The sequence below is a fragment of the Schistocerca gregaria genome, chromosome 1 (assembly GCF_023897955.1).
Source record: "Schistocerca gregaria isolate iqSchGreg1 chromosome 1, iqSchGreg1.2, whole genome shotgun sequence".
Taxonomy (NCBI): domain Eukaryota; kingdom Metazoa; phylum Arthropoda; class Insecta; order Orthoptera; family Acrididae; genus Schistocerca; species Schistocerca gregaria.
In genome coordinates this window covers 225,194,153-225,220,567 of record NC_064920.1, presented here as the reverse complement: position 1 = coordinate 225,220,567, position 26,415 = coordinate 225,194,153, and the positions used below count along the sequence as shown (strand labels likewise).

The following is a 26,415-nucleotide window of genomic DNA, read 5'->3' as shown; positions in this document are numbered from 1 at the left end:
TGACAACACTACAAGACGACACTATAACGGCTGAATGCCCGAGTTTCCAATGTCGGGTTAGAAAAGAAGCCAAACTATCACTTGGCACACGATAACACAAGGTCCTTTAACAGTGTTGCTACCACGGAGCTCATTGTCGAATTTCACTGGACTGTCCTATCGTGACCACTGTACAGTCCACGTGGAACACCCTGCGACTTCGGCCCGTTTGAGCCTACGACAGGTGGAGTACGCAGTCACGGTTTTCAACCTGCTGGTGTTGTCGCAAAATCAGGAAGACAGAGGATAGTGCCACATGGTTCAGGTTTTTATGAGCACGGCGCACAGGCCCTTGTTCACCGTTGGGAAAAGTTCAGTACGAACGGTGATGATTATGTGGAAAATGACAGCTTTTCCTAAAATCTTCCTCTAGTTCAGGGTAATCCGAAAGTTCGTAAGCATTTGTAAATGCGCTAATTCACGGAATAATACAGGTAGAGAGGTAAAACTTGACAGAGATGCCTGAAATGACATGGGGTTGTATCGTAAACAAAAGCAAGTGCAAATCCTGCCAACAGATGACGCTGGACCGACAAAGCCCATTTCACACTCAGAGAGTCAGTGAACACCAGCAACTGCATAATTTAGGCTATCGAGAATCCTGTAACTGTGGTAGAAACTCCATTGCGTGACGAGAAAGTCGCGGTGTGCTTTGGATTTACTACATCGATCGTGATTGGACCCTTTTTCTTCGAGAAAATGCGGGTGCTGCTAGTGCTTTTCAAACTGGCAGCGTGGCGGATGCGGGGTATGCCGATCTTTTACAGAATCACATCATGCCCAGTTTGGGTGGTAAATACCTGCTGCAAGTTACAACTTTTATTCAGGATGGCGCTCCACCCCACATTGCCATACTCTTTAAATATCTCTTGCAAACATCGTTTGGTGACGATAGTGTGTTGAGCCGCCATTATTCTCGGGTCCGCAAACCTCAATGCGTGTGATTATAGGTTGTGGGATTACCTGAAGTTGCAAGTCTACCACGATCGCCGGATCTCATTAGGGATGTTGAAAGAAAGTCTCTGACGGCAGTTCCTCACCGTACCTACTGATATGCTGCACAGTGCTGTTCACAATATTGTCCGTCGACCACAGTTATTGTTGATGAATGACGGACGATATGTGGAGCATTATAAAGAACATCGTCGTTGCTAAAAGTGAATTGTTATGTTAATAACTGCTCTTGTATCATATGAAGCGCCATCTATTGGTCTTTTGTGTACCTTTTTTGGCTTAGTATTTATCCATCCTGTCTTTCTTTCTTTCGCTTGTGCCGTTTTCCTGCAATGACGTAGGGTCGGCATGGTTATTCGGATTTGGAAAGGTTAATTTAAGGAGTGGCCAGTTGCCCTTCCTGCCGCCACCCCGTACCCCCTGGGATGGAATTAGTGTGCCCCAACTATCTGTGTCTAGTCTAATCCATGAAATAGTGCGAATGTGTTCAGACATCTGCGAGCCGTGCAACTGAGGTGGGACGTGGGGGCCAGCCCGGTATTCACTTAGTGGGATGCGGAAAACCGCCTAAAAACCACATCCAGACTGGCCGGCATGCCGGCCTCCGTCGTTAAGCCGCCGGGCGGATTCGATCTGGGGCCGGCACGCCTACCCGAGTCCAGGAAGCAGCGCATTAGCGCTCTCGGCTAACCTGGCTGGTCAGTATTTAACCATCCTGCAGCCGTATAAAATGAAATAATGAGCAAATAGTTGCACAAAATTCCTTGCCGGTTTCGAGCACCTAGTGCCCGTCTTCAGAATGTTATAACTATCGCATTACTTCGCGAGTGTCAACTATAAGCAAAATGGCATGGTCATGTGATTCATAGTGTCTGTACAAAATTTGTATAAAGAAGCTGGAAAACTTCGGAAATTTGTGGTGAGTTTCTATGGGACTACACTGCTGAGGTCATCGGTCCCTAAGGCTTACACACTACTTAATCTAACTTAAAGTAACTTACGCTAAAGACAACACACACCCATGCCCAAAGGAGGACTTGAACTCTCAACGGGGGGAGCCGCGCGAACTGAGCCAAGGCGCCTCTGAGAACTACAAGATGATTAGCTCCTGTTCTGGCATGATGTCTGCACTTGTTGTTTCGTTTCTTTACGTAAATTTTGTACATACACTATGAAGCACATGAACATCGCATTTTGCTACATGCATCTTATTGCTGCGAATACATAGAAAGAAAGATCCTCTATCATTTAGCTACAATATAGCAGGTCAGCATCTGGAAGCAGTTAATTCCATAAATTATCAGGGAGTAGGCATTAGGAGTGTTTTAAATTGGGATGACCATATAAATTTAATCGTCGGTAAAGCAGATGCCAGACTGAGACTCATTGGAAGAATCCTACTGCTTGAATGCTCACCAGTGTGGGATCCGTACCAGATAGGGTTGATAAAAGAGATAGAGAAGATCCAACGGAGAGCCGGCCGCGGTGGTCTCGCTGTTCTAGGCGAGCCGTCCGGAACCCCGCGACTGCTACGGTCGCAGGTTCGAATCCTGCCTCGGGCATCGATGTGTGTGATGTCCTTAGGTTAGTTAGGTTTAAGTAGTTCTCAGTTCTAGGGGACTGATGACCACAGCTGTTAAGTCCCATAGTGCTCAGAGCCATTTGAACCATCCAACGGAGAGCAGGGCGCTTCGTTACAGGATCATTTATTTTTTTAATCGGGAAAGCGTTACGGAGATAATAGATAACTCCAGTGGAAGATTCTGCAGGAGAGACGTTCAGTAGCTCGGCACAGGCTTTTGATGAAGTTTCGAGAACATACCTTCACCGAGGAGTCAAGCAGTATATTGCTCTCTCCTACGTATATCTCGCGAATAGACGATGAAAATAAAATCAGAGAGGTTAGAGTCCACACAGAGACATACCGACAATCTTTCTTTCCACGAACAATACGAGACTGGGATAGAAGGGAGAACCGTTAGAGGTACTCAAAGTACCCTCCGCCACACACCGTCAGGTGGTTTGCGGAGTATGGATGTAGATAATGCGATAGGTATAACCTTCCCCCAGTAAAATAAATTAAATTTCTTTTATGCAACTGGTTGCATTTTATTTCATTATATACTTTTTTGGCTTGAATGAAACTCCACGTTATTTCAATAACGTGTGTGAATTTTTACTCCACTACCTAAATTTTTCCGTGGAGTTTCAAATTTCAAATGTCAGCATACTTTTGGGTCACTATGTACTTTCTGTTACTATTCTGAATGGGGAGATAGGGTACTGGCCCGTAAGAATATTACGTGCACCTTAATGTAGGCAACCCACCTGACCCCATATGCCAGATGCGGATGATGCAAGTTGGGTGGCCTATCTTCAGGCGCACATATTATTTTATGAGCCAGTTTTATTTGTCCCCTCCTGTAGTTTCCGCGAAATTAAATGGGTGGCATTAGTTTCGGAATGACCTTCGTACTGCCCTCTGTGCTCGAGGCCACATAAGAAATGTAGTCTGGTGTAGGGATTTGGTGAGTTAGTGTAGGTAGAGGCACGCACCTGCTAAAGAGCTCCTTGAGCTCGTGCTCGGACACGAACTGGCCCAGGTTGGCGACGAACAGCGTGGAGCAGGGGGCGTTGCTGACGCCCGGCTGCGACGACGAGGATCCCACGGGCGACGCGAGGGCCGGCGATGGCAGGAAGTGCGGCAGCGACGCGTGGATGGAGGTCAACGCCGCGGCCGCAGCTGGGTGCGCCATCGCCATCGGCGGCTGCAACCACACCACACCGGCCGCTCACGGCGCGCCTCTACTCTCGTCTCATCGCAGCCTACCTTCTACTAAGTAAAATAACGAAGTTTTCCACAACATTCTCATTCATACCACAACACGTTTCAAGCGTATATTCTCATTTATACACTTCTGGCCATCAAAATTGCTACACCAAGAAGAAGTGCAGATGATAAACGGGTTTTCATTGCACAAATATATTATACTAGAACTGACATGTGATTACATTTTCACGCAATTTGGGTGCATAGATCCTTAGAAATCAGTACCCAGAACAACCACCTCTGGCTGTAATAACGGCCTTGATACGCCTTGGATCGCGTGTATAGCTACAGCTGCCCATGCAGCTTCGACACATACCACAGTTCATCAAGAGTAGTGACTGGCGTATTGTGACGAGCCAGTTTCTCGGCCACCATTGACCAGACGTTTTCAATTGGTGAGAGATCTGGAGAATGTCCTGGCCAGGGTAGCAGTCGAACATTTTCTGTATCCAGAATGGCCTGTCCAGGACCTGTAACATGCGGTCGTGTATTATCCTGCTGAAATGTAGGGTTTCGCATGGATCAAATGAAAGTTAGAGCCTCGGGTCGTAACACTTCTGAAACGTAACGTGCACTGTTCAAAGTGCCGTCAATGCGAACAACAGATGAACGAGACGTGTAACCAATAGCATCCCATACCATCTCGCCGGGTGATACGCCTATGGCGATGATGAATACACGATTCCAATGTGAGTTCACCGCGATGTCGCCAAACATGGATGCGACTATCATGATGCTGTAAACAAAACTTGGATTCATCCGTAAAAATGACGTTTTGCCATTCGTGCAGCCAGGTTCGTCGTCGAGTACATCATCGCACGCGCTCCTGTCTGTGATGCAGTGTCAAGGGTAACCGCAGCCATGGTCTCAGAGCTGATAGTCCATGCTGCTGCAAACATCGTCGAACTGTTCGTGCAGATGGTTGTTGTCATGCAAACGCCCTCATCTGTTGACTCAAGGATCGAGACGTGGCTGCACGATCCGTTACAGTCATGAGGATAAGATGCCTATCATCTCGACTGCTAGTGACACGAGGCCGTTGGGATCCGTCACGGCGTTCCGTATTACCCTCCTGAACCCACCGATTCCATATTCTGTTAACAGTCATTGGATCTCGACCAACGCGAGCAGCAATGTCGCTATACGATAAACCACAATCGCGATAGGCTACAATGCGGCCTTCATCAAAGTCGGAAACGTGATGGTACGCTTTTCTCGTCCTTACAGAGGCACAACAATAACGTTTCATCAGGCAACGCCGGTCAACTGCTGTTTTGTACGAGAAATCGGTTGGAAACGTTCCTCATATCAGCACGTTGTATGTGTCGCCACCGGCGCCAACCTTGTGTGAATGCTCTTAAAAGCTAATCATTTGCATATCACAGCATCTTCTTCCTGTCGGTTAAATTTCGCGTTTGTAGCACGTCATCGTCGTGGTGTAGCAATTTTAATGGCCAGTAGTTTAGAATTATCACGTGTCACGTCGTGTGTTCTCCACTTTATTTCGTCAGACAGACTTGTAGCCATCTTTCTGATGACTGTTGCTCTGCTCGGGTCGGTGTTCTACGTACGTTGGCTGTTACCTCGTCCATCTCTCCATGTGGAGTGCCCATGTCGCCGCCGCGTTGAGTGGGGGGGGGGGGGGGGGGGGCGGCGACGCCTGCCTGGCAACTACCGCCGTTTGCGAACCTCACTGAATGCGAACACCTTGCCCTTTGTCGGCTCAGTACATGGTTCCACTCCTGACTCAGTTGTAGGCCGCCATCTTTGTTAATCAGACCGTCTTGGACTCTTAATTTCAACTATAGGTTTTATACCACCAACCAGCCACAGATATGGTTTAAAAAGTTGATTTAAAACAAACTAATGTACAAATACTTTATCTCTTCACAATGTAATCACTCTTCGAATTCCGCTAGCTGTAGATAGCTTTGTCACCCTCGTATCTGGCTATGCTCCCACTTTAGGCAGTCAGGAGGATACACAGAACCGGTTCTACCATCAGCTGAGCAATGTTTTCATCAGGATACTAACTTGTTACTAGGTGTGATTGCTAGAGTGGGAAAAGAGAATGGTTTTTGGGGAAATACTATGGATAATCAAAGCGGCGGAAAGTGTAATGCAAATGGGCTGTTACTTCTAGGTCTCTAAGCAGGGCATGAGCTTTTTATCACTAATACGCAGTTCCGCTTACCTAACCGCTATAAGATCTTAGTGACTATCTCAAAACTCCGCGGCGCGACGATAAAGACATCCTGGACACAAAAACAGTTCGGAATATCAGTGATTGTTGGACTGATCACAAACTGCTAGTTAGCCCTCTGAGGATCCTCGTCCATCGTAAGCCACTATCACACTTCTCAAATCCTTCTAGGAGAAAGTTCAACAACAATAATGAAACTGTTCGCTCTCTCTTGCAAGACACACTTTTGGAGCGACTTAGCAACATCCCAGTTAACACAACAAATGTTGAACGGGAACGGTCTACTTTAAAAAAACACGATCAAGAAGACTGCAGAGGAGTCATTTGTTTTGATACAAAGAAGAAAAGTGCCTGGTTTGACGACAACAATGAAGTGATTAAGAACCTCATAAGTGTCGAGCGGGATGCTTGCCTATCTCTTGCGCAAGATCCATCCTGCATGGAAAAGAAAACACACTCTCAAGAGTTAAGGCAGAAATGTCAAACTGAAATAAGAACAATCAAGAACATCTGGTGGCAACAAAAATCTAAGGAACTCCAAAGTCAGTCAGATGCCAGGAACCTGCGGAGTTTTTATGCAGGAATAAAGAGGACTGTGGGCTTGTCCGTTAGTCATCAGGAACTCAGAAAGCAGCCGACTGCAAGTCCATCTTCACTCACAGTCAGGACATCATGAATCGCTGTAAAGAGCATTTCAGCTCACTCTTAAACTGTAGTTCTACTATTGCTGACGAATTTCTCGAACACAGTTTAACTTTGTATGTCAGTCCCACAGATATTTCATGAATTCACCAAGGCTCCAGATAACATAAAACCGAGGAAGGGACCTGGGCCTGATAGCATCTCCTTGGAGATCATCCAGAGTGGTGGCGTGCTCTAAAAAACCAAACTCGGTTTCCTATAAAGTGGGCAACCTATAAAGTACCAGGTGACATGAGGAACCAACTGTCACCATCCTTAAAAGAGGCGACTTAATTAATGTGGCATATCTTTGCTCTCCGTGACTGGTAACATGTTTGCTAGAATTCTGTTGAATAGCCTGCACGCTCTTTCTGAGGCTACACTTCCTGAACCTCAGCACCGATTTCGCCTCTTCAGAGGAACAATTGTTATTGTCTTCTATACAGGATAACTGCAGGAGAAGTGCAAGAAACAACGTAATCCTTTAATAATTGTGTTCTATGACCTAGGAAAGGCCTTTGATACAGTGCCCTGAGAAGCTATGTGGAAGGTCTTAAATCGTTTTGGCTGCCCTGCACCAATAATTGCAACCTGAGAAAGTCTGTAATAGTGTATAATTAAATACATTTCGGTTGCGATGATGGGGAGATACGACTATGTACGCTATGAGCGATAAATGACTGGAAACTAAAACAACAGCAATAAACAAAGGAGTAACCACCTGGGGGACCTAAAATGGCATGATCGCATGAAACTGACTGTAGGAAAAGCAGATTCCAGGCTGAAAGTCACTGGAAGAATATGAAGGAAATGTAATTTCTCCACAAAAGAAGTGTTCTGCAAAGCGCTTGTAAGACTAATTCTTAATTATTACGCATCTTGGACCCTTTCCAGGTTGAATAGGTACAAAAGACCCAACGAAGAGCAAAGCCTTTCGTGTCAGGAGAGTTTAGTAAGCGCGAAAGCTAAAATTCCATCGACATATGCTAAAAGGCGTTGTTCATCAAGGAGCGGTTTACTGTTGAAGTTCTCAGAGCATATATTCAAAGAACAGGCTGGTACGTATTTCTTTCTGTCATATGTTTTCCATATCTCTCGCAAAGTGCCCCGACGAGAAAATCATGAAAGCTGGAGCTCATAAGGAGTGAATACACCGATTTTTCTAATATGTCCCTTGCTTTTAACAACTGTAATAAATCCAATTTTTCAGGTATTACTCTTGTGTTCCGTAGATTAACCGCATTGTAAATATCTTACGAAATACAAATATCTTAATGTAAATACATTAATATAATGTAGAATGTGTAAAATGTGTACTATAATGTACGAATATATATGTTTAATATATTAATAATTTATAAACATTTTGCCGTATTTAAATTTTATTTTTAATTTCACAATATTCATTTAAATTATTGTTGTTAGTAGTAGATCTAAGTGATACTTCAATGCAAATGAAGAAAAGAAGAAATCTGTCTATGAGTGTAACTGACTGTTTGGCAAGCAATACTGTCACATTATCTTTGTATTATTATATCATGCAAATAACCATATTATGAACGACATGAGGATTTCTGTATGGTAGAAGAGGTACAACAGCTCTAAGTAGATCTACAAAAATATAATCACTTAACTTTACCATCTAATTTTGCAAAGTATTAAATTTTACGTTTGCAGGGATAACACAGAGATGACTGCAGGGAAAACACACAGACACCACATTAAAAGTGCTATAAACACCAACAGCACTAGTATATGAGAATAAAGTCTTGAAACACATTGTGCTATGCATGGGAAAACATAACTGGTAAAGCTATCACACATTTATTTGTAAATCATTATTGACTCACCTGCAAAGTTTCTAAAATAATCATTTAAGGTGGATAAAATTAATATGAGCTTACAGGCAACACTTTATTAAATGGACGTTCAGCTGCCACAAATGCAGTCGTAAGTTCGTGACGGTTGTAACACTCAGAGAGAGTGGAACGAATGAATCCACACTGGAGATTATGTGTAATATGGACACTAGCAGTAAGTGAATACCGGGGCACCAGGACTAACAGTTTTCACGTTGCAGGGGGTGGAAAACTCGCCAATTATTAAAATAATTTAAATGGTATAAAATTACTGGTTACTGTTAAATGATGGATTAAGAACAAGTATTGAATCCGTGTACCACGTGTAAATGCAGTAGAGCTGTATTAAGGGATAAATTGTGCTTAGGGATAAAACTGGGTAGAGGGGATGCGGATGAGGATAGAAGCGCGAGAGGAGGTAGGACATCAGATTGTAGTCATGTGTTTCCCTCCTACACAGATCGGCAAAAAGAGGAGCCGCCAGGTCTCTTAACTCCCTCACTACACTACAATAAGCTACTACAGGGTGTTGCACGAAGTTATACTGACCCTTCGCAGCGCGCCTAACAAATTACTGGCAATGCGGTGCGCAGATGTGGTCGTGGGGTGTTTTCCACAAAGTGCGTTAACACTTCATGGATTACAAATGAGGCACTATTGATACTAAGGCAAAAGAAAACGAGTATGTCCAGAATTTACATAAACTTCTGCACATTGCTCTGCACTGCTAGAGGGGAAATTGCTTTTTTGTCCTCCTGTAGCTTTGTTCCGACAAAGGCGGCTTCCCCATCCTCCATCCATCCCCACGAACGCTGCTGTGTTTTAAAGTTACAGACCTACGTATCTCCTCACATTCCCTGTCCAGTTCTCTTACATGACCAGACAAAAAAACTTCACTCAGTGGAGTTACTTTCAGTTTATGAAATGAGTACTTACCAGCAGTTGTTAAGTGAGATATTATATGAAAAACGTCCAACAGCTGGCACTCTCAACAGTCTACCACACTGAACGGCATATCCCAAGTGTAAAATGCTATCAACATGAATTCGACATGTTGATTTCGTTATAACCACTTTCACAGACTGGAACGATTTTCTCAAAATGAGCGGTTACAAATGTACATCATCCCAGCCTCAGCTCTCGCACCTTCTGAAGAGGCTCAGTGGCTTAAACTGTCTTCCTCGCTGGCTGAAGCAAGTCACCTAGTTACTACGGAATCTAAAATATTTCATCTTAAGTCAGGCAACGCATTACACCAGGTTACATCGTTCTACGCTTGTCCGTGATAAGTCGCACTCAATCAGACCACAGCTATGTGCAGACCACAGCAATTGCTCAACGAGAGAGATTTATGCAGTCCACTAGTAACACAATTAATGGTGAGAGAAGTACAGTACCTTTCTTATCATTCATTAATTCACTACCAAGTGCCTACAACAGAATTATATGGCTTTGCAATCCACTATCAGCGGTAGCCACGGCAAGATACCACATTTACCAATCCAGTCCCTTTCCCACCAATGCTACAGAGGTCACTGCCAACATCAAACTTACAAATTACACACTTCTCAGGCTCTGTTTATAGGAAATATTTAACATTTAAAGCCCAATTAACAACAGCAAATAATTAGTCATTTAATAAACTGGAAATACCTCAACTACGTAAACAAGACGTTAATGAAGCTATTTACTCTGCTCAGGTAAGAGAACTGAACAAGAAATGCTGAGGGTGTGAACTTTGTCTGAAAAAGTGAAAAGCGAGCAGTGCTTGTGGTGGGAGGAAGTTGCCTTTCGCGGAAGAACACTGCAGTTGCCGTGCAGGAAGACTGAGAATCAATTTCTCTTTTAACACCGTAGAACAGTTCGCAGATTTTTACATCAATTCTATCCGTATGCGTTTCTTGGGTTAGTATTACACTGAAGAGCCAAAGAAACTGGTACACCTGCCTAATATCGTGTAGGGTCCCCGCGAGCACGCAGAAGTGCCGCAACACGACGTGGCATGGACTCGACTAATGTCTGAAGTAGTAGTGACGCCACGAATCCTGCAGGGCTGTCCATAAATCCGTAAGATTACCAGGGGTTGGGGATCTCTTCTGAACAGCACGTTGCAAGACATCCCAGATATGTTCAAGTAGTACTGACGCCACGAATCCTGCAGGGCTGTCCATAAATCCGAAAGATTACCAGGGGATGGAGATCTCTTCTGAACAGCACGTTGCAAGACATCCCAGATATGTTCAATACTGTTCATGTCTGGGGAGTTTGGTGCCAGCTTGAACAGTCCTCCGCTGACATTCAGGTGCCATAGATTCTTGAGGTTGTCTCCATACCCGTACAGACCATCTGCCCGATACAGTTTGAGACAAGACTCATCCGACTCGGCAACATGTTTCCAGTCACCAACAGTCCAATATCAGTGTTGATGGGTACAGGCGAGTCATAAAGCTTTGTGTCGTGCAATCCTCAAGGGTACATGAGTGCGCCTTCGGCTCCGAAAGCCCAATTCAATAATGTTCTGTTGAATGGTTCGCAAGTTCACACATGTTGGTGGCCCAGCATTGAAATCTACAGCAATTTGCGGAAGGGTTGCACTTCTGTCACGCTGAACGATTCTATTCAGTCGTAGGTCCCGTTCTTGCAGGATCTTTTTCCATCCTCAGCGATGTCGGAGAATTAGTATTGGATTACTGATATTTATGGTCCACTCGTGAGATGGTCGTACAGGAGAATCCCCAATTCATAGCTACCTCGGAGATGCTGTGTTCCATCACTCGTGGACCGACAATAACACCACTTAAATCTTGATAAGCAGCCATTGTAGCAGCAGTAACCGATGTAACTACTGCGCCAGACGCTTATTGTCATAAACAGGCGTTGCCGACCGCAGAGCCGTATTCTACCTGGTTACATATCTCTGTATTTGAATGCTCAGCCTATACCAGTTTCTTTGGAGCTTCAGTGTACTAGTGTCACATATCTGTAGTCCATGTAATGTTAACACACTCTGTGAAAAAGTAACCTCCTCCCCTCGCCCCCCCCCCCCCCCCCCGCGCCGCCGCCGCGTGGTCTAAGGTGCCTTGTCACGGTCCGCGCGGCTTCCTCCGTCGTAGGTTCGAGTCCTCCCTCGGGCATGGCTGTGTTTGATTAAATAGTGTGTAAGGAGCTTAGGGACCGATGACCTCAGCAGTTTGGTCCCATAAGATCCCCCCCCTCCCCCCACCCAACTCCCTCCCCCCTCCGACACATCTGCGCACTGCGTTGCCAGCGATCCATAAGGCGTGGTGCGAAGGGTCGGTAAACTTTGTCAAAAACCCTACAGTTACTTCTTCCGCCGCAGTGGGACGGATAGAATGGGCAGTCACATGCTCACACTTCAGTCTGCAGATCATGAAGCACGCAAGTGCGTGACCACAGTCAGGAGACCTATCTTCCCTCGTGCATCTACCAATCACCCCCTTGGTCTCCACCCTCCTCCCCGCCCCCCCCCCCCCGCCCCCCTCCCCAGAACTCAATTTATCCCTCAATTCGGTACTACTGCACTTACAAAGGCGTAGTGCACACATTTAATATTTGTTCTTAACTCACTTAATTTAACAGTAAACAGTAAGTTTGTAGCATTGAAACACTAATTTTAATAAACGGTGATTTTTCTATCCTTTGCTTAGCGGAAACTACTAATCCCTGAGAAAAATATGTAAGATCTTTTGTAAGAAATTTAATGTAGTTTAATTTTGTAATGGCAAACTTATGGCTAAAACACGATGTTTTAAGACTATTCGGGAAAAACGTAACAAAATGATCCTTGAACCTACCCGATTTTTTGTATGTAGTTAATGACACTCCCTCCCACCACTGTTCAAAAATTTGTGAGTACACGATTTTGTTCTCCAAATTTTCATTCGTTGACTGGACGATTAAGTCCACTCCGGAAACCACGATCTGTCATGACGACATGTCTTTGCGACCTGTCCACTGTCGCGTTTATTCCCTCTCTTCTTTCAATCCGTTACGTACCGTCGCTTTAAGTGCAGGGATGCGATCGGTAGCATTCAAATCTGAGGTAAGTGAAATGCCCTTACGCGTCACGTCTGTTGCGACAAATTCCACACAATCCTTTTATAGGGGACCTTGTTGCAACGGTACCTCCGAAAGTTTGTTGTAGTTCCAGACCGTTGTAGCTCAACCATCTTGAGCATAATATACATAACGTGATCGTAGTGTACTTTCTATATTGCTGTTGTCTCAAGAGCTGATAATACGTTTAACGTGTCAGGTATGATCAAGATCTTTTTGAATCCAAATGGCGAGATAAACTGGAGATTATTTTTATTATTTTTATTTTTTGAGGCATTACCGCTCTGACTGGTTCGATGTGGCCCTTCTCAAATTACTCTTTTGTGCCAAACTTTTCATATCAGAGTAGCACTTGCACCGTAAGTCCTCAGTTGCGTACTACATGTATTCCAATCTCTGTTTTCTAGTTTCCGTTTTTCCTTTCTGCAGCTCCCTCTAGCACCAATGAAACTATTCCCCGTTGTCTTAACACATGTCCTATCATCCTGTCCCTGTTTCTGTCAGTGTTTGCAATATGTTTTTTTTTTTCGCCAATTCTGTGGAGAACCTCTTCATTCCTTCTCTTGCCAGTCCACCCAGTTTTTCAGTCCACCCAATTTTCAACATTCTTCTATAGCATCACATCCTAAGACGTTTCGATCGTCTTTTTTCCTATTTTCCCACAGGCCAAGATTAACTACCATAAAATGCTGTGACATTCGTCGTCATGTGCTATTTTATTTCCAAGGTAGCAGAATTCGCTATCGTCTACTTCGTCGTCCCTATTTTAATGTCAAGTTTATCGCTAATCTCATTTCCGCTACCATACATTACTTTCGCCTTTCTGCAGTTTATTTTTAATCCATATGCTGTACTCATTAGACTGTTCGTTCCATTCAAAACGTCTTATAATATTTCTCCAGTTTCACTGACGATATCTTTCTCATCAGGGAATCTTACTGATTTCTTTTAACTGTAATTTTAATTATAATTTTGAACATTGGCTTATTTCCTTTATTGCATCTTTGGTGTATCGACAGTAAGGACGAAAGACTACAACCCCATGTTTCACCCTTTTTAATCAGAGCACTTCGTTCTTGATTTTCCATTTTTATTATCCCCTCTTGATTCTTATACGCATTGTGTAGTATCCGTCTTTTCCTATAACTTACTTCCATTTTGTTTTAGAAATTCGAAGTAGAGTTACCTACCTTAAACTTACAGATAAAGACTAATTTTTTGGCGTACTATTATTTGTCAAAATTATTGTTTCAATATATTTAACCGTTTGTGAGAGGCAGATTACAACGTATATTTCCTTACATTCCAGTCTGACTATGCAATTAAGCGTTACAATCCGACTACGTAACAAAGCGTTACAATCCTCTCCTTTCAATGTTCTTCATTTCATTATAAACTATCTTATGCTGTTGATATTCCGTGGGGTATAGCTTGTAAATCCAACCACAAATCTCACCTTCTAAAGAATCAATATTCCCGCTACTGACCAGTTTCAGGGATTGTTCACAGATGTTTCTAAAATGTGAAGTACGACCCCCAGTGGATGATTAACGAGTGATTTCATTTCATTGCGTTGGTCGTCTAGTATCGACTGGATCGTGACAAATGAAAACATACTGCAGTTGTAAACATATCTTATCAGGACGCTCACAGTTCTCCAAACAGATTAACTCAGAGGTCAGTAACGTGTGGTAGTCAGAAAATGCTTTTCACATTAAAATTATGATGTCGCACTCACCATCAGTATGCGGCTTTTCTGTTACTTTAACAATCGTCAAAAGGATTTAACTGTAATAACCGGGCCAAAAACCGTAAGATAAACAAGTACAAGTTAGTGATACACAACTTTAGACAGAGTAATTTTATTTTAGATTTAATGAAATTTTATTTACAAGCAAACGCAAAAGCCATAAATCATTCGCTTGCTATAAAAATGAGAAAATATGGACGGTGAACAGTACTAATGCAGGTGTTCATTTGAACAACACTAATATAGTGGGCGTAAAGCTTTATAGTATGCTACAAAAATGAAATTTGCGTGTTGAGTTATCTTATGACTACAATGTAATAAAATAACAGGATGAAGTGAAGTCTTGTTCGAAATTAGCATTCCTTTTTCTGGTCTTGTTTATAATATAAGGGAAAGTTGTTGGAATTGGAGTGGGCGTGGGTGACATCACGCTAATTAGCTCATAGGTGGATGATTGTGCGTAACCTTTACCCCCTCTTATGAGACCGGATTAAAAAAAACAAAGAAAAGATGGTTTTAGTGATTCAAGGGTTACAATTAACCTCCCCCACCTCCCACCTCACTTGAGTACAACGCACAGCACGTTCATACAACGATGTTGTTCAACCGAATGCTTGAATACAGATTATGCCGTCGAAGTAAAGATCCTTCATATGGACGTTTATTTTTGGAATTTAAAAAAGTCACTCGGCACCAAAACTGGTGAACCGGGAGGGTGGATATAATGCTTGTTTTTTCTCGTTAAAGCTTTGATACTGCAATACACTATGCAATGAACCCATTGAATCTGAAAACAAATGAAAAGTATTCATCAACCGATGACATACTAAAAGCTACGAGCTTATGAGAAGTGTATGCGAGATTTTTGCTAGCGCCAGTCTATTCAATTAGCGATAGGTTATAAGCCGAGTCTGTTCTCTGTACCAGTTGTCTTACAAATGTTCTCGATTTCTTGTGGTTTGTATGACGAAAGGTTTCAACTGTTTAACTGTAAACTGTTTTTCGGTCTTCGTTAATAAATCCACCGTAATGAATCCCGGGTTTTACGTCAAATAAGTCAGTTACCTGCACTCCCAATTATTTCCGCACAGGTCACCTGTTTGGGTCTCCAAACGAGTGCAAGGTGCTGTAAGAACAGCTTTGACGAGAAATCTGCGGAGAACAGGTAGAAGGAATTCCTAAGCGCCGCTTCATTAAAATAATCCAGGAAAGGATTAACTTAGATTTCGCAGTGTTGATTGGCAAGATACGACCAGTTATGCTGTGTGTTGCCTATCCTGCTTTCTAGAGACTCGCGGCTAAATCGAGAAACATGTAGCGCCAAACTATAATTTTCAGTAAAAAATTGTTGTTAATTAAGCATATTTCCTGGCTACGTCTGGGATCATTGCGGATTTTTGTAAATAAAGCCCTCCAGATTGCTTAATTTATTTCTTTAGTTTTAACGACATCTCGATTACTGCCGTCATCAGACCAAACTTAGAGTGTGTAAAACAACTTCGAGCTAAATTCAACAGAACGTAGATACGCTTTATTGAACTGAACACTGAACGTTGTTTCACAGGTTTTAGGTTCGATTTGATGATGGCAGTTGGCGAAACGTAGTTATAAATAAAGTAATATAATAAGCAATCTAAATGGCTTTGTTCACAAAAAGTTATTAGAGTGAGAAGCTCTATGTTTGTAAATTTGGTACGAGAAGAAATTGTGATTTTAGGTGTTTGTGGGCGCGCGCCTGTGTGTGTGTGTGTGTGTGTGTGTGTGTGTGTGTGTGTCAGAGAGAGAGATAGAGAGAGGGGGGGGGGGGGAGGGAGAGAGATGAGAAACACATGGAAGATCCTAATATGTTGTGTTATATCAATGTAAACCTCCCGGTGGTTGGAGATGATGACCGATTACTTCGCCTTGCATGACATCACTGTTTGGGTAGCCCTTAGTATTGATCGGGAACGGGAAACTGGGGCATCTACCTCAGGAGAACATCGTAGATCGTTGCTGGTTAAATGTTCCTTCCTTTATATTTACGTCTTGGCATATACGGTACATAGTATAATAGTGAAGATATAGTATTCCCCATTAATCCTGCTTTCTGTTACAGACTTGATGACAAATTGATGACGACTTTTGTAAAATATTTACCGACACGCAAGATTAATTTGCTAACGATATTGTGTGATATACATAGCGTGTGCTTGAATACTGACACATGCTGAAAACAGATTTCTGTTATCGAGGTGCTCTTAAGTTATGTTATCCGGAACGTACTTAATCTGTCGTGTGCTCCCCTTAAGGCACACTCGACGTTACCTTGAACCAGGCTGAAAACTACCAACGTTTTTCGTCCATGTTACTGGGTAACCTCCAAGTTACTGCATAGGCGCACAAATCAAGATAGAGATAGACTACTGCTTGCGCCTTAACTACAATAAGCATGCAAGTGACACATTTTTGGGATTTTAACAAACAGCATAAATCGAAGCGAGAGTAAAAAAGACAAACTGGACAACACTAGAAACAGAGGGGAATGACAGGTTAAAGCACAAGATATATAAATATATTCACAATTTTGTTAAAGCCGACACTTGCGTTATAGCTAATGATACTTACCAGCTAACACTGACTATTGTCAGACAAATTGCATTGTAATCATACGAGTGCAAATTACTTAAGGATCATTGTGCTAATTATAATACGTCATGATTGCCTCCGTACAACCGGACCACTATAATGACAGTGCTATAGCTTCATCTGTTACTATCATGTAAAGCGCTACCGCTCTCTATCTGTTCTACTAGTGGCAGATTTACAATATTTGTTCTGTGACGTAGAACGTTGCACGGAAAAGTGTACAAATTTTTTTGCTACGCCTATAAATGATGACATGGTTGATTTTTTAAACAAAACTCCAATTTTAGCGTTTTTAAATGACGTCTTATTTCGCAAACGGCTCGTGGTTTCCATGAGACTGACTGACTACCTGCTGACGAATTACCTCAAAAAGTAGGGGAACAGGGTGAATTGTCCTTAATTCCTGTTGTCAGTGCACGCAGGTGTAGAAGGTGACCATATGTCCTTCATGCAGTGGCTTTATCAACTACGTCACTGAATCGGCATGTTCCTCTCTACACCAGAGATGCAAAGAAGAGTTGCTGACAGATTAGAACCGTGTGCAGAACAAGATCTCGGACTCGGCTCAACCTTAGGAGGATCTATGACCTGAGAGTTATCAGAACGGTTAGACTCAAAGTGTCAGTTCCCATTCGTGTGTCAAACGTTTGCCATATTAGGAAACTGTTGTTGCTTTGAAACTTCCTGGCAGATTAAAACTGTGTGCCGGACCGAGAATTGAACTCGGGACGTTTGCCTTTCGCGGGCAAGTACTCTACCAACTGTACTACCCAAGCACGGATCACGCCCCGCGGAAGTAAGGCTGTCAGGGTGGGGCGTAAATCGTGCTTGGATAGCTCAGTTGGTAGAGCACTTGCCCGGAAAAGGCGAAGGTCCCGAGTTCGAGTCTCGGTCCGGCACACAGTTTTAATCAGCTAGAAAGTTTCACATCAGCGCATCCTCCGCTGCAGAGTAAATATGGTTTAAATGGTTCTAAGCACTATGGGACTTAACATCTGAGGTCATCAGTCCCCTGGACTTAGAACTACTTAAACCTAACTGACCTAAGGATATCACACACATCCATGTCCGAGGCAGGATTCGAGCCTGCGGCCGTAGCTGCAGCGCGGTTCCGGACTGAAGCGCCTAGAATCGCTCGGTCACAGCTGCCGGCTTTTGCTTTGTGGTGGTGGTTCACCAGCTCTGTAGTTTTGCTGGATTTCCTAATCATGTAAACGGTAAAGGCATCAACACTCCTAAGGTCGTTTTGAACACAACGAAGCTTTCCAGTGAAATGACAAAAGTCATGGGGCAGGGTATGCGCATATACAAAAGGTGGTAGTATAGCGTGTACATGGTATAAAAGGGCAGTGCATTGGTGCAGCTGATTCTTGTGATCAGGCCTCCGACGTGATAATGGCCGCACGGCGGAAGTTAACAGAGATTGAAAGCGGAATGAGAATTGGAGCTAGAGACATGGGACATTCAATTTCGGAAATCGTTAAGGAATTCAATATTGCGAGATCCGCAGTGTCAAGAGTATTCCAAGAATACCAAATCTGAGGCATTATCTCTCACCACGGACAACGCAGTGCGTAGTGGCCGTCGGCTTTCACTTAACGACCGAGAGCAGTGACATTCGTGCACAGTTGTCAAGTGTTAACAGACAGAAATCAATGTGGGAGGTACGATGAAAGTATCTGTTAGGACAGTGCGGCTAAATCTGGCGGTAGTGGGCCATGGCAGCAGACGACCGACGCGACTGCCTTTGCTAACAGTACGACCACGCCTGCAACACCTCTTCTGGGTTCGTGAACATTTCGGTTGGACTCTAGAGCACTGTCCCGGCAGATGAGTCCCGACTGGAGTTGTAAGAGCTGATGGTAGGGTTCGAGTGTGGCGCAGACCCCCACTGTGCCATCTACATCTACGTGATTACTCTGCTATTCACAATAAAGTGCCTGGTAGAGGGTTCAATGAACCACCTTCAAGCTGTCTCTATACCGTTCCACTCTCGAACGAGACGCGGGAAAAACGAGCACCTAAACTTTTCTGTGTGAGCCCTGATTTCTCTTATTTTATCGTGATGATCATTTCCCCCTATGTAGGTGGATGCCAACAGAATGTTTTAGCAATCGGAGGAGAAAAGTGGTGATTGAAATATCATGAGAAGATCCCGTCGCAACGAAAAACGCCTTCATTTTAATAATTGCCACTCCAATTCACGTATCATATCTCTGACACTATCTCCCCTATTTCACGATAATACAAAACGAGCACCCCTTCTTTGTACTTTTTCGATGTCATCCGTCAGTCCCACCTGATGCGGATCCCACACCGCATAGAAATACTCCAGAATAAAGCGGACAAGCGTGGTGTAAGCAGTCTCTTTAGTAGACCTGTTGCACCTTCGAAGTGTTCTGCCAGTGAATCGCAGTCTTTGGTTTGCTCTACCCACAATATTATCTATGTGATCGTTCCAATTTAGGTTATTTGTAACTGTAATCCCTAAGTATTTAGTTGAATTTACAGCCCTCATATTTGTGTGACTTATCGTGTAATCGAAATTTTTCTGATTTCTTTTAGTACTCATGTGAATCACTTGGCACTTTTCCTTATTTAGAGTCAATTGCCACTTTTCGCACCATACAGATATCTTATCTAAATAATTTTGCAAGTCATTTGATCATCTGATGACTTTACGAGATGGTACTTGACAGCATCATCTGCGAACAATCTAAGGCGACTACTCAGATTGTCTCCTATGTCTTTAATATAGATCAGGAGCAATAGAGGGCCTATAACACTTCGTTGGGGAACGCCGGATATTACTTCTGTTTTACTCGATGACTTTCCGTCTATTACTACGAACTGTGAGCCTTCTGACAGGAAATCACGAGTCCAGTCTCACAACTAAGGCGATTCTCCGTAGGCACGCAGTTTGGTTAGAAGACGCTTGCGAGGAACGGTGTCTAGAGCCTTTTGAAAATCTAAAAATATGTAATCAATTTGACATCCCCTGTCGATAGCACTCATTACTTCATGAGTATAAAGGAAAGTCGTGTTTCACAAGAACGATATTTTCTGAAACCGTGCTGACTATGTTTCAATAAATCGTTTTCTTAGAGGTACGTCATAATGTTCGAACCTAAGTTTTCAACAATTGCACTCTGCAAGTTGGCGGTGGCTCCATAATGGTACGTGGTTTATTTACGTCTCTCTGAAAGTGCCCCTAGCATAGTTCAAACTGTCTTAAAGAGGGAAGGGCGGACACACGACGTGTTAATGTCTATTCATAGATGTCCAGAAACCTTCCCTGACTTCCCATGTTGTCCTCTAAATACGATCATATATTGTGGCTGCACTACACGAGGAAGGTCTAGCTTACTCCTTCCATACCATCAAGGGAGGGGGCTCAGTGGTACGACACCGAACGTGTATTCAGCAGGCCAGCGATTCGGATTGCCGTCTGGTCATTCAGATTCAGGCTTTCTACGATTTTTCAAAAAGGTTTGTTGTGGCGGCTGGGATGGTTCCTTAGAAAGGACATGGCCGGTGTCTTTCTCCATCCTTCCCCCATCCATGGTTGTATAATCTCTAATGACTTCGCCACAACGAGTATTTAAACCTAGACTTCCTTGACGAAATAGTACCAGGTGAACAACGAGACGTCTGTGTCCAACAGAGATAGTATTTCGACAGGCGACCACGTCGTCATCATCTGGTGCGTTGATGAATTGACCGCCTGGGAGCTACCGCTATTATTGCCGAAATATTGTTCCCGTGAACTGTTTCATCATTAAGTTACACTGGGAAAAGTTGAATAATCCCATGTTCCTTCCTTCTTTCCTTCCTTACTGTCTCCATACCGTTCCTGTCCAAACGCCGGCCTACGTACTATGTAGGACTGGTCAGATTTCCTGCTTCAGTTCCCCATTCCTATGGCAGCACTACATGAAAGAATTGGATTTTATCTCTCCACTATTCTCATTTTCTAACTCCAGTCTAAATAACGGGAAGAGCCTTCATCTTCTGCTTCTCATACAGCCCTCTGAACTGGTTAAAAAGAGAGTACAGCGCTAGATACTACTTCATGCACTGAGCCATTTGTTGGAGTAGTAATTTGGCCAATAAATTTTCCTCTTCAGAATGAATTTTCAATCTGCGATGATTTGGAGCTACAAAGCAGATTAAAACTGTTTGCCGTGCTGGGACTCAAACCCGTTTGCCTATGGCGGGCACGTGCTTGGTTCTACTATCCAAAGCACGTGTGTGCAAGAGGCAAAGGTTCGAGTTCGATTCCCGGTGCAGGGTACAGTTTTAATTTGTCAGGAAGTTTCACATCAGCGCGAACTCCACTGCAGAGTGAAAATTCGTTCTGAAAACAATCTTCTATGCTGTGGTGACGTTATTTCTCCCCTAGATTCTTTGTCCCAGGAGTGCTGCTCCTGCAACGTATGCAGAAGAGTCTTTGTCACGTTTGGAAGGTATAAGATGAGGTACTGGTGGAAGTAAAGCTGTGAGGACGGGTCGTACTCTTGCCTAGATAGCTCAGTTTTGTATGTGGGCAGGATGGCTGAATCGCTGCGGATCCAATAGACGGCAAATTGGGGTACGGGCTTTGTTATTCTATCATTTACTTGCCGAAGAAACGTCATAGATCGTGCTCAGTCTAATTTGCATGTACAATTCTCAAACTTGCTTAAGAAAATGAGGGAAAATTGGATGAAGAACTGCAAGAGTTGGAAGACATTGAAAAATGTCACGAGAGGCGTTTAAAGGATTTGAAGGAGAGAGCACTGGGTCATACACAGTGCAAAGAGCTGTCAGATGAGAAGGATTCTTCAAATGCAACCAAGAAATCGATAAATGTTCTTTGTCACTTTTTGAAAAGTGATTTATTCCTCTGCTAAGTTACCACCACTTGAGGCTAATAAGCAAGCGAAACACTGAGGCAGAATTCTGGGCAACTGAGTCTACGAGGTCAAGGTTTCTTATAGAGTTTTCTGGTAACCATGTTTACAGTGGAAAATTAGATCACAAGCCATGTCACAAACTTTCAAGGCTTGAGGCAAAGCGAAGAAAATTGTATCAACACTCTGGAATGGCACATTGCTAAATCTGCTGTAATTGCTACGTAGTGGTGACCTTCTCCTCCAGATATGTCACCCAAGATTGAGAGTGATTAAATTATTATTTCACCCAAGATATTTAGGATAAACAATTAAAATGTTGGGTAGTAAAAATTGTTGGAGCATTGTCCCGGTAAACACCTCCATATCCGAATGCTGTTCCGACACAGTTATAATCTGTCAGCAATTTTAAACTTTTTTTCTATTTAAGACATGATTATTTCACGCATTTCTATGTCTTCTGTATAACACTGGTCTGAATTATTTACCACAGATCATGTGCATCTGTGGAGTGAGCAATGCCTCATACCCATGTTCTCACATCAAACAGAGCTAGCCACGTGATTTTGGGAAGACACTGCTTGCATTTGCAGTAATGACGACACTTGAGTATTACGCTTATTGCCTTGTTTCATATATTTTTGAACGTCTGAGTTTTAGTAACCGCTGTCGATCAGTATCGTCGTTGCTAGGGATGTAAAGAAAAGTATGTGAGAGGAGGACCACTTACTTTTCGTAGGTATGTACAACAAATGTATTGCTGTAAATGTCATATTGATGTGAGGCATTGTATGTTTTGAAAAATATCGAGACACGGTATTGTGGAGATAATTTCTACGATTTTGGGGCCACGTGTTTATGAGACAAGTGCTGGATGAATTTGCAAGTGTGTTTGAGTAAACTACCAATCAATGCATGTATATATGGTGGTCCATTGATAGTGACCGGGACAAATATCTCACGAAATAAGCATCAAACGAAAAAACTACAAAGAACGAAACTCGTCTAGCTTGAAGGGGGAAACCAGATGGCGCTGTGGTTGGCCCACTAGATGGCGCTGCCATAGGCCAAACGGATATGAACTGTGTTTTCTTTTTAATATGACCTCCATTATTTATTGTATATTCGTGTAGTACATGAATGTTTTAGTTGGATCACTTTTTTCGCTTTGTGATAGATGCAGAGGTTACTTCTGAAGGTGATTATCTGTAGCAGTGGAGTAATAACGCGTGAAATAGGCTAAGCGCTGTACGGGCTAAAATGCGGCTTCCCAAAATCACGCGACTTGAGCAACAGGAGATGTTGTGGGCAGAATTCTCGTTCTGCGCATCTGCGTGCGCTTTCCACATACAGGGTGTTACAAAAAGGTACGGCCAAACTTTCAGGAAACATTCCTCACACACAAATAAAGAAAAGATGTTATGTGGACATGTGTACGGAAACGCTTAATTTCCATGTTAGAGTTCATTTTAGTTTCGTCAGTATGTTCTTCCACCTACGCTAAATGGAGTACGTTATCATGATTTCATACGGGATACTCTACCTGTGCTGCTAGAACATGTGCCTTTACAAGTACGACCCAACATGTTGTTCATGCACGATGGAGCTCCTGCACGTTTCAGTCGAAGTGTTCGTACGCTTCTCAACAACAGATTCGGTGACCGATGGATTGGTAAAGGCGGACCATATCCATGGCCTCCACGCTCTCCTGACCTCAACTCTCTTGACGTTCATTTATGGGGCATTTGAAAGCTCTTGTCTACGCAACCCCGGTACCAAATGTAGAGACTCTTCTTGCTCGTATTGTGGACGGCTGTGATACAATACGCCATTCTCCAGGGCTGCATCAGCGCATCAGGAATTCCATGCGACGGAGGGTGGATGCATGTATCCTCGCTAACGGCGGACATTTTGAACATTTCCTGTAACGCAGTGTTTGAAGTCACGCTGTTGCTGTGTGTTTCCATTCCACGATTAATGTGATTTGAAGAGAAGTCATAAAATGAGCTCTAACATGGAAAGTAAGCATTTCCGGAATGTTTCCTGAAAATTTGGCCGTTCCTTTTTGTAACACCCTGTGTATTTAGACTCTATGCTGTTTACAATTTGTTGGCTCTTGTGAACTGCAGTGCCGTATTAGCGTCGACTTTTTACTTTTGGACTGAGAGTGCAATCGTATACTGTGATATATGTGATTACACAGAGTGGTGAGTACGTGGGTAACTCGAGTGCGTGTACGTGTACGTGCGAAAGTGACGGCACGCCCGTAAGACTCGGCGTGTTCGCACTGCTACGGTGTCGCTACACACAGGGGGACACACACGGTAACGCTGGCAGTGTGGTGGTGATGCGGGGTGCTCATGCGGACGGCTCTGGACGGCATGCTAGGTGGGTGGCGAGCGGAGCGGAGCGTTGTTGTTGTTGTCGTTGTTGTTACTTGACTAACATGGTGGCCGGGTGTCGGCGGAGGCAGCGTGGCGGGGTTGTCCGCGGGCTTGTCTGCGCCCGCGGATAGTCAGAGATAGGAACGTACGGGGACCTGCGGGTGGAGCGCCGGATGCACCAGGGTGGCGGCGGCGTGCGCGTGGGCGTGGTGCTGCAGCGCCGCCGCCGGCAGCTCGGCCGCCGCCGCCGCCGCCGAGTACGCCAGCGGGTGGTGCCACAGCTCCGCCGCGCCGGGGAAGAACGGCGTGCCCAGGTCTGCAACAGCCAGGGCGCGCCTGTAGCCACGCGGGCCGACAAAAATGCTCACATGCGTGAAAGCTTACGGGACTCGACTGCCGAGCTCATCAGTCCACACTACTTAACCTAAATTATCCTAACGATACCAGAGGGAGGACTCGAACTTCCGCCGCGACCAGCCCCACCACATGAGGCGAGCCTGCGTCCTAGGTGACAGGCAGACCAACGGCACGAAAAAAGTGTGGTGTGCGTACTGTAAGACCTTATGGGACTTAGCTCCTACGGTCATCAGTCCCTAAGCTTACACACTGCTTAACCTAAATTATCCTAAGGACAAACACACACACCCGTGCCTGGGGGAGGACTCGAACCTCCGCCGCGACCAGACGCACCATAAGAGACGAGCTGCGTCCTAAGTGACAGGCAGACCAACAGCACAAAAAAAAAAGGTTTCACTGCGCTGCACTATAACTAGCACTCGAAATAATTATCTTACCAAGACGTCTTCTCCAAGACCATCTGTGCCATCCTCACTTATCTGAATTATACACCGACGGAAACAATAGCAAAAAAAAAAAAAAAAAGGTTCAAATGGCTCTAAGCACTATTGGACTTAACATCTGAGGTCACCAGTCCCCCAGACTTAGAAATACTCAAATCTAACTACCTAAGGACAACACACACATCCAACATCTGAGGTCATCAGTCCCACAGACTTAGAACTACTTAAATCTAACTAACCTAAGGACAACACACACATCCAACATCTGAGGTCATCAGTCCCCCAGACTTAGAGCTACTTAAATCTAACTAACCTAAGGACAACAAATACATCCAACATCTGAGGTCATCAGTCCCCCAGACTTAGAACTACTTAAATCTAACTAACCTAAGGACAACACATACATCCAACATCTGAGGTCATCAGTCCCCCAGACTTAGAACTACTTAAATCTAACTAACCTAAGGACAACACACACATCCAACATCTGAGGTCATCAGTCCCCCAGACTTAGAACTACTTAAATCTAACTAACCTAAGGACAACAAATACATCCAACATCTGAGGTCATCAGTCCCACAGACTTAGAACTACTTAAATCTAACTAACCTAAGGACAACACACACATCCAACATCTGAGGTCATCAGTCCCCCAGACTTAGAACTACTTAAATCTAACTAACCTAACGACAACACACACATCCAACATCTGAGGTCATCAGTCCCCCAGACTTAGAACTACTTAAATCTAACTAACCTAACGACAACACATACATCCAACATCTGAGGTCATCAGTCCCCCAGACTTAGAACTACTTAATTCTAACCTAAGGACAGCATGCCCGAGGCAGGATTCGAACCTGCTACCGTAGCTTCAGCGCGGTTCCGGACTGAAGCGCCTAGAACCACTCGGCCACAGAGGCCGGCGCAACACCAAAAGATAATTAATCTAGAGTAATGAAATTTTGGAATACATTTTAGATAACATGTTTAAGGAAAAATGGGGAGGGGGGAGGGGGGGAGGGGGGAGGGGGGGGGGGGTAGGACGTCAAACCGGCCGACTTGGAGCAGGAGAAGCAACTCAGGTCATTTTAATTTCCACTGTTTACACTTTTAAAAATACATTCATAAAACTTTGTCAGCATGACAAGGAAGGATTCACACTTGTAGCAGTGGAAGTTGAAAAACACAAAGAAATAAATTTTATACTAGCTCTTCATCTTAAGATATTTAACAAAAAGGGATGCTAAATAATTCAAACAGAAGCATAACAGGTTCATTATACACAATAATTACAAACCACGCAGCCATTCCACTG

The 26,415-nt window shown here is 43.8% G+C and overlaps 1 protein-coding gene across 8 annotated transcripts in view; it reads right to left on the bottom strand.

The window, feature by feature from the left end:
- The window catches only part of LOC126337896 (protein couch potato-like), a 163,917-nt gene that overhangs the window by 42,315 nt on the left and 95,187 nt on the right, over positions 1-26,415 (bottom strand). For 6 of the 8 annotated variants that reach the window (XM_050001507.1, XM_050001510.1, XM_050001508.1 and 3 more), the window contains exons 5-6: positions 24,447-24,613; positions 3,550-3,761 (exon numbers count right to left, since the gene is read on the bottom strand). In XM_050001507.1, the coding sequence (XP_049857464.1) occupies positions 3,550-3,761; positions 24,447-24,613 (379 nt within the window). The remainder of the gene's footprint in view (positions 1-3,549; positions 3,762-24,446; positions 24,614-26,415) is intronic. The other 2 variants (XM_050001509.1, XM_050001512.1) reach the window with 1 other exon arrangement.